This window comes from Coregonus clupeaformis, chromosome 24 (genome assembly GCF_020615455.1).
Source record: "Coregonus clupeaformis isolate EN_2021a chromosome 24, ASM2061545v1, whole genome shotgun sequence".
Lineage (NCBI taxonomy): Eukaryota > Metazoa > Chordata > Actinopteri > Salmoniformes > Salmonidae > Coregonus > Coregonus clupeaformis.
In genome coordinates, this window is record NC_059215.1 from 11,678,319 (window position 1) to 11,687,913 (window position 9,595).

Here is a 9,595-nt window from a genome sequence, read left to right on the forward strand (position 1 = left end):
GGCCTCGCTGTGTTTAAGAGGAATGACAATTATATACTAAATGCATTTTTAAAATAATCTCACCATTTTAAAATGGCACTCGTTTATTATATAAGAAATTATGGTTTACTCCCAGAAAAGTGATTTGGGAGCAGGACGGCTGGTATTGTAGTACCTCCGACACAGTTGGTGGCAGCAATGCATCGATAGGGCAGTTGCTCTGTTTCAGAACAGTGTGTCCCTGGCCATGAGCCTGACCGACACCGGTGTTTACTTTACTAAGCAGAGAAGGTCGACGTTTCAAGGGTTGTCGCGGTATGAGGAAAAACTCGAACGCGCAATTTATGCACCCTCAGCGACCCAGGACATCGAGCTTGGAATAAATAAACGACTTATGTAAACGCGGCCTTTTTGGTCGCGTCTACTTGGATAAGTGAACTGAAGCGTATCTACACCGTCTCTGACGTTGATGGATGCCGTGAAATAGGATTGGGAAAGGCTTCAAATAGCCAATCCGAAGTGGGCTAAAATCAGTGTTTAACAGAAGGCTACAGATCCAGTTTCAGTGATCCATTATTCTGCCTGAGGTTCTGATAAAGTAACCCATAATATAATGGCAGCCTCAGCAACTGCCCGGCGAATGCCGATGGGTGTGCGGACATTCAGTGAGTTTCTGGAGATTGCTGTAGGCTCGGGGCGCTCACCTTGTCACACCGCGGGGTCAAGAGAACATATGAGGCAGACTATCAGGTGAGATAAATAAATTGATAACTTAATGTGACACAATTAACCAATCAGTGTTGTGCATGCGCATTGTGCATATCTTTGAATCAGCTATGGTGCAGGTTTTTGTTCCAGCCAAGCACTTAGACACCTGGTTCAAATAGCTCCACACTGAAGAACATTACGTTTTTTCAGAGCATATAAACAGTTAGTAACTCTTGTGTTCTTCCTATTAATCATCACATTTTCATTAAGGGCCAAAAAGTTCCCTTTTCAGTCCCATCAATGTCACCATTGTTGTATATGCATATTGTGGCATCCTTCATATTGGTTTCACTTTGTCAGTAGTGCTCTCTGTAATTTTGTCTATGACTGTAATTCAACATTTTATGACTCTCACACAGTTATTTGTAGTGAGCATATTTGGACCCCAATAGCGAAACATGCCAGCTCTGCAAGCCACCTCATGTAACCTGATTGAGTGGGTCGCATTACATATAGTTCCATTCATGTGTTTACTCAGAATATAGTAGCTTGTCCTAGACATTGAAGGTTAGGACACTACTGACAACCTTTTCCCCTACTGGCAATATATTATTTCTGCCCTGACTCTATAGGCAGGAAGCCTGTCTGGAAAAGGGTGTTTGTTAGAGATGTTACACTCCAGTATTTTTAACATGATCCTCTCTTTCTCTCCCTTCCACATCAGACACTTGTCATCATGCGGTATTGTAATGACTAGGACTCCTAGAGTGCTCTGCCAACAGCAGAATTGGGACACGATGACATCAGTTCCCCACAGCAGAACCTTCATGGGGTTCACAAATAAGAGGAAGGAGTACTCAGAGCGGAGGATACTGGGGTAAGATGCTACCACACATGAAAGAAAATATATTGTAGGACTTACTATTTCTGTATGTAGGTACAAGCACGAATGAGAGCTTGAATGCATAGATAGAAAGATGTCATGGATAGATTTCATTTTAAAGGAAAAAATAAGGCTTTGCCTATTTGAAACACAAAATGTAAATGGAAGTGATGTAATGTTGTTTTCAAACTTATTTTGCTATGCCGCTTCAGGTACTCTATGCTGGAGATGTATGATGTGGTAGCCAACGTGGATGACTACAAACTCTTTGTCCCCTGGTGTAAGAAGTCCCAGACCATCATGAAGAGGGCAGGCCACTCCAAAGCTCAGCTGGAGGTGGGGTTCCCACCAATCGTAGAGCGATACACATCCATGATCAGCGTGGTGCGACCCCACATGGTCAAAGTAAGTTCCTCCTGCTTAAATAGGGTTTCAAAATTCCAGTAACTTCCAGATTTCCTGCTTATTCCAGGAATCTTCCAACCAGAATTTTGGGAAAACCTGGGATTTTTGGGGAAAGTTACCAGGTTTTTGCTATCCTATTTAGTCCCGCTTAATTGAGGATTCATGAATTATGATGAGATACGTGATGATCATTGTTTGTTTGATGATACAGTAATCTAAGTAACCCTTTCTCATCGGATTGAATTGTGTTAGGCGGTGTGCACAGATGGAACACTTTTCAACCACCTGGAGACGATATGGCGCTTCAGTCCTGGAATCCCTGGTTATCCCCGCACCTGCACTGTGGACGTTTCGGTGAATATGACAGCCCCAGCTTGCTGCCTTTTTATTTATCTCATGCTGAAACCTCTCAGTTTCTTCTAATCTTGCTCTCTATTTGTGCATAGACCTTGTGCATGTGAATAGTCTGACTAAGTTATATCCTTTAACAGCGCATATCCTCTGACTGACCTTTTTTTCTTTCTCTTTTGGATGTCTTCTCTGACTGACATTCTGCCCTCTCCTTCCTTCCTGCCACACAGATCTCCTTTGAGTTCCGGTCCTTGCTCCACTCCCAGTTAGCAACTGTGTTTTTTGACGAGGTGGTAAAGAAGAATGTGTCTGCCTTCGAGCGTCGGGCCGGCACGCTCTACGGCCCACAGACTCGCGTCCCACGGGAGTTAATGTTCCATGAGGTACACCAAACGTGAGGTCCCTCTGCCATTGTGTGCCCTTGTCCCAAACCAACCTGCACCTTCACCCTGGCTGTCCCCTGTATCACCTAGCTGGACCTGCATGACACTACACCACCCAGCCTCCACCAACCGCCTCCATTACCACCCAGGCCCAGATGCCATTAGCCTGGTCCTAGAACTGTTTGTGCTGTCTTGCCAACTCCTATGGTCACACTGGTGTGAGAGACAGCACTTCTGAGATCTTGGACCATCTGAGACCAGGCTAAGATGCCACTTAGTGCATCCTCACATCATAGAGTAAGGACCAAGCAATCAGTGTGGGCATCAGCCTGGCTAATCACCCTTCACAACTAGTTGAAAGTCCCATATCTTAGCCTGGATCATGTCTTGTAAAAAGCTGCCATCTACCTCCTCACAAGGCTTACTCTTCAGCACAGGCCCCTTGTTGCATTGGTGCTTGTGCACAATTTCAATAAAATAATCCTTCCAAATCTAGCTGTAAAACAAAAAAGCCACTACACAAATTGGAATAGATTTAATTTATTGCTGTGTAATCGTGAGTGAACAGGACACAATATTGAGTCAACGAATGACATGGACCATTTTGAGTCTGTCATACAATATGTCTATAGATGCAGGTGCACTCCACTTACCTGCCACATTCAAGTCGTCCAATCATGTCAAATGAATTGAACTTAGAAATATATTTTAAATGTACAGTATTGCTTATACCGAGAAGTGCTTTTTAAAAAATGTATTTGTTTTGAAATTATTGATATAAATATACACTGAGTATACAAAACATTAAGAACACTTGCTCTTTCCGCGATATAAACTGACCAGGTGAATCCAGGTGAAAGCGATGATCCTTTATTGATGTCACTTGTTAAATCCACTTCAATCAGTGTAGATGAAGAGGAGGATACTGGTATACTCAGTGTGTGTGTGTATATAATTTATATATATACTATTCATATTTTAAAAATTAGCAAGTGAACTGTTTTTCTTCACTTTGGTGTGTGCAGAGAGAATGTTGGTCAAGTGCTTTATTTTTCATGGATAAAATGTAATTGGCACCTTTTTAAATTGTCTGTTCAATGTTGAGCTTGTATGTAGATATGGAGAAAATGAGCTTTATGTTGATATGCTGTGAAAATTCTATAAAGTGTGTCAAGACGGTTGTGTGTGTCAAGACAGGCTGCCTAGCGTGTTCAGAAATTAAACAAGACAAAGTTATTTTAGTGCAATAGTTATTTATGCAGGAAAGATATGGCTACTTGTGTAGGAAGTTTTCTTTTGAATTGTATTTCAGTTGGGTTTGCCTACGTTTTAATGGGAAGACATGCAAATTATATTTTAGTTATTAATGTGTAATAACAGAAAGGGCTCAGCAAAGTCTAACAAATCATGTCTAATGTACTGGTATGTATTTGCTCTTTGCTATGATGGTAGAATTTACTCTCAGGGGTCATGAAAGGTCAACATAGGAAGCTATTTTAAGTGTATGTCTTTTAGATTCAAGACTATTCATTTGTTCTTAAGCAAGAATCCCAAGACTCATAAGCACTGTCTCAATACTTCAAAGCAACTTCCTTTTTGTATTTTTTTTATGTTCTAAAGCAACCAATAAGTTGCTAGTGGTCATCCAGTGTGATGCAACAGTAACAATATTGCGCCTCTAGCCTTCCTGAGAACCGCTGTATTCATTGGTTTTTATTTTCCCTGTCGGATCGGATTTTCCCACCAGATTTTGTGCTGCGCATAATGAGTGTGTTGATATAAGGCAATTGTATTTGTGTGCATGATGTGTGTATTGTAAATAAAGATGGAGGTGGAATTGTGAATCATGTTACAGTATTCCTAATTAAGCCTACTTATTCTTTCAATTAGATCTAAGTGAGCAATAATGCACAGATGGGTGTTGAGACCCAAACAGTGTATGAGCATATATTGTTTGAGTTTGGCGTGCTGATCAAATTGGTTTTACCTAAGTGAAGATGTTTTTAGTGTGTGCATTTCCACTTCTGTAGCCATGGTATCAGTTGTAGAACAAACCCTATATTTATTGTGCTCTACTTGTTTTTTTTCTCCAATTAGAATTTCAGCAAAATGTCACATTCTGGTTTTGACCATGAGCAGCTGTTCACTGCTCACTACAAAATTACACTTATTAATGGAATGGAATATTGGGAATGTGCGTGCATACAATGTAGTCCAAATACATATTGCCATAACTCCTTACTGAGTTGTTTCCATCGCAGTGTCAAGCACGAAAGCTGAAGTGGAAAAAAATGTAATCACATTTTATTTGCCACATGCGCCGAATGCAACAGGTGTAGAAAAAGTGTGAGTCAGTGTGTGGGGGTGGGGTGGGGTGGCGGGGGGGGGGCAAGTGACGTGCTGGGGTGGGTGGGATGCAGCCTTTTCAAAGGGAAACCAGAGCAGGGTGGTGGTATCTGGGCCAGTTATTAATAACAGCACAGAGAGAAGATGGGTCCTTTAACCTCTACGGGATCGGTGTCCCGTTTACGGGACAGTTGAGCTAACGTGCGCTAATGTGATTAGCATGACTGTTGTAAGTAACAGCAAACTTTCCAGGACATAGACATGTCTTATATGGGCAGAAACCTTAAATTCTTGTTACAGTGAAAAAATACCATGCTATTTGAGGAGAGTGCACAACAACAAAATTATCACGGCAACTGGCTTGATACATTCACCAATGAAGGTAAACTATGTACTTACATTCAGTCATCTTGCTCTGATTTGTCATCCTGAAGGTCCCAGAGATAAAATGTAGCATAGTTTTGTTTGATAAAATCAATTTTTATATTCAAATGTAGGAACTGGGTTCTACAGTTTGAACCCTTGCTGTCTCTGGCTCCACACCCACCCCACCCAGCCATCTAGATGTGTGAAAGTTAGTGTATAAGCTAATGATGCATCATGTATGACATTCCTGGGAGTGTGTAAACTTAGATTTTGTATTACCATACCATTTTTGTATGTTCTCTATAGTTATGTACTTGAAAATGTATCAACTGACCAATTCGGCACATTTGGGCAGACTTGATACAAAATAGTCCAGTATTGCAATGCTTCACTGGATCAATCTGAAACTTTGCACACACACTGCTGCTGTCTAGTGGCCAAAATCTAAATTGTGCCTAAACTGCAATATTAGATTGTGGTCTTTCTCTTGTATTTCAAAGATGATGGAACATCTTTTATCTTTTACCAGATCTGTGTTATATTCTCCTACATTAATTTCACATTTCCACAAACTTCAAAGTGTTTCCTTTCAAATGGTATCAAGAATCTGCATATCCTTGCTTTAGGTCCTGAGCTACAGGTCCTGAGCTACAGGTCCTGAGCTACAGGTCCTGAGCTACAGGTCCTGAGCTACAGGTCCTGAGCTACAGGTCCTACAGGTCCTGAGCTACAGGTCCTGAGCTACAGGTCCTGAGCTACATGTCCTTGCTACAGGTCCTGAGCTACAGGTCCTGAGCTACAGGTCCTGAGCTACAGGTCCTGAGCTACAGGTCCTGAGCTACATGTCCTTGCTACAGGTCCTGAGCTACAGGTCCTGAGCTACAGGCAGGTAGATTTGGGGATGTCATTTTAGGCGGAAATTGAAAAAAAGGGTCCGATCCTTAAGAGGTTAACAACCTGCCAGTTATTATTACACAAATCTCCCATACACCACCATAACTATACAAATTCAATCACAAGGGAAGAAAGAAAGACTACCATGTTGGCTAATACTGTACTTAAACAGAACAATATAAATTGATTGTTGTAGGAAATGAACTAAAGTTCACTAAACAAAGCCCCACTTCCTTGTGATTCAGCTGTCTAGCCCTGTATACAGAAACAGACATGGCCTGGGCAGAGCCTTATGACTGCAGTGGAGGCTCATGCAACAGTGGCTGAGAGTGGTTGTTTCAGTGTGTAACATTATCCTCTGTCTGGTCTCATGACTGCAGTTCTCCAGAGCCAGAAACAAGAGAGCCAGAGGTGAGACATGGACTGCTGGGCATATTTGACATACAGTAAGCTGGCTGGTTGTGTTTTTTTTTTTTTTTTTACATGCACAAGGGTATTCTCATTCCATTTCAAAACCTAAATTCAGCAAAAAAAAGAAACGTCCTCTCACTATCAACTGCGTTTATTTTAAGCAAACTTAACATGTGTAAATATTTGTATGAACATAACAAGATTCAACAACTGAGACATAAACTGAACAAGTTCCACAGACATGTGACTAACAGAAATTGAATAATGTGTCCCTGAACAAAGGAGGGGTCAAAATCATCTTCCACCAAGGCACCTGCAAGTTCCCAGACATTTCTGGGGGGAATGGCCCTAGCTCTCACCCTCCGATTCAACAGGTCCCAGACGTGCTCAATGGGATTGAGATGCAGGCTCTTCGCTGGCCATGGCAGAACATTGACATTCCTGTCTTGCAGGAAATCACTCACAGAACGAGCAGTTGTTGTTGCCATCCTGTACCTGTCCCGCAGGTGTGATGTTTGGATGTACCGATCCTGTGCAGGCGTTGTTACACGTGGTCTGCCACTGCGAGGACGATCAGCTCTCCGTCCTGTCTCACAGTACGGACATTGCAATTTATTGCCCTGGCCACATCTGCAGTCCTCATGCCTCCTTGCAGCATGCCTAAGGCACGTTCAAGCAGATGAGCAGGGACCCTGGGCATCTTTGTTTAGGTGTTTTTCAGAGTCAGTAGAAAGGCCTCTTTAGTGTCCTAAGTTTTCATAACTGTGACCTTAATTGCCTACCGTCTGTAAGCTGTTAGTGTCTTAATGACCGTTCCACAGGTGCATGTTCATTAATTGTTTATGGTTAATTGAACAAGCATGGGAAACAGTGTATAAACCCTTTACAATGAAGATCTGTGAAGTTATTTGGATTTTTACAAATTATCTTTGAAAGACAGGGTCCTGAAAAAGGGACGTTTCTTTTTTTGCTGAGTTTAGCAATGCCAGTCCCATGCCTAGAAATGCCAGTCCAAATCCTATTATGTACAGTTCATCCAGGACATTGAGACAGGAGGACAATCTGCCAGGAATAGATTACCAGCGACTTCGCAAGTTTCCATTTGTTATTGAAATAACCTTGTCAGTTTTCAACCTCTTTTCACACCACGAGTAAACATGAACACATGACACCAAGTGTTAATAAAAACATTTATTGGTTTCCCATTTGTTGTAAGCGCCTTTCACCTATTTGACCCATCCCGTTATAGCTTCCCCCAACTGAATCCCACTTAAATAGATCTTCCCTGGTTCCACACATCCTTTAGACCCTCTATGATCAGAAATAACCACGTTCCACAAAACAAACCAAGAAGAATGAAAACACAGAAAAACAAAGTCAAGAGAGAAAAGCAAGGCATAGAAATCTGAGGGGAATGGAGTCAGGGAAGTTTGACAGACATTGAATGAGTTGTTCCAGAAAGCAGGGTGAGAAGTCCTACAGGTGCTACACAGAATGGAGTGTTGATAAACCTATAACAAGCACAGGTAACGCTGCTATGGGCCTTCGACCAACATCTGCTGCTGTGGCCTGAGAGCAAGCTTGAAACAGTCAAAGCAAACACCCCCTAAACAGCAGAAGAAGCCCATATAAAATGGGCAATAGATTTATTTACAAGAGTAACTTTCAAAACGACACGTAAAACAGAAAGTAATGAGTGACGTTGGAATCACACAGCTGTATGACTGAGCAATAATGTTTGCGCAGAGCTCATACATTCAAGCTATACATATATAACTACATACAAAGTATAAATAAAACCACAAATGATTATTCTCTTTATACATTACATGGTTATCCATTCAACACCCAAAAAAGGACACTAAAGTCTAACAGGGGTTTTATTATTGCTAAGAATTAGGGATTCTAAATCAGCAAGTGCTCATTTTGAAGTAGTAGCTCGATCACTGAAGCGCTTTTCTGGGGCATTAGTAACATATGCTATACTTAAGCAATAAGGCCAGAGGGGGTGTGGTATATGGCCAAGGGCTGTTCTTAGGCACGACGCAACGCATATACCACAAACCCCCGAGGTGCCTTATTACTATTATAAACTGGTTACCAACGTAATTAGAGCAGTAAAAATAAATGCTTTGTCATACCCATGGTATACGGTCTGATATACCACGGCTGTCAGCCAATCAGCATTCAGAGCTCGAACCACCCAGTATATAAACAAAAATAAGAGGACCCCAACAGATAAACAGCCCCCCGACTGCACACTTATGTTCAAGCTTGCACTCATGTACATACTAAAATCAGAAGACCTTGTCCTCCCAATCCTTCAACGATAACAAGTCTATGCTATTATTAAATCAGGCCTTTGGGTACTTCAGGCTACAATTCAGAGCTCCATCATATACATCCTACCCACACAAATCCCACATTACAAAAGATGCCCAGACAGAAATTGAAAGGTAAGAATGTAAAACACGATTGAATGACAAAAAACAAAAGGTTATTTTGATCATAGAGGTGTGTTCAAGCCTATTTTGATCATAGAGGTGTGTTCAAGGTTAAATCCATTGAAGTCAGGGAATCAGGCAAGACGAAAATATTTAAAAAGGGGCAGTACCCTTTTTTTCCTGATTTGCATCCTTCTCCGGTGAAATTGAACATCTTCAGTGGAAGTTAGATAAGGACCTTTTTCTTTACTAGAGTGTTCTTGGGAGTGAAATTTAAATGGTTAGAGTAACATTGGAGGAAATTGTATAGAGAAATGGGGTGAGGGTTTCCGGCAACAAAAAAATATGTTTCCCTGTTTGCTTAGATTAGGCAAGGCTTTCCAGACAATCAAAGCTTCAGCAACTATCAGCAGCAAAATGTGACT

At 41.5% G+C, this 9,595-nt stretch overlaps 1 protein-coding gene across 1 annotated transcript; it reads left to right on the forward strand.

Moving 5' to 3' along the window:
* Nucleotides 1-96: 96 nt before the first annotated feature.
* On the forward strand, nucleotides 97-3,524 carry LOC121538030 (coenzyme Q-binding protein COQ10 homolog A, mitochondrial-like). Its single transcript, XM_041845767.2, has 5 exons — nucleotides 97-729; nucleotides 1,412-1,564; nucleotides 1,783-1,975; nucleotides 2,228-2,329; nucleotides 2,557-3,524. Exons 1-5 carry the CDS (start codon nucleotides 593-595, stop codon nucleotides 2,722-2,724), a joined length of 753 nt encoding a protein of 250 aa, XP_041701701.1. The 5' UTR covers nucleotides 97-592; the 3' UTR covers nucleotides 2,725-3,524.
* The last annotated feature ends 6,071 nt before the right edge of the window (nucleotides 3,525-9,595 follow it).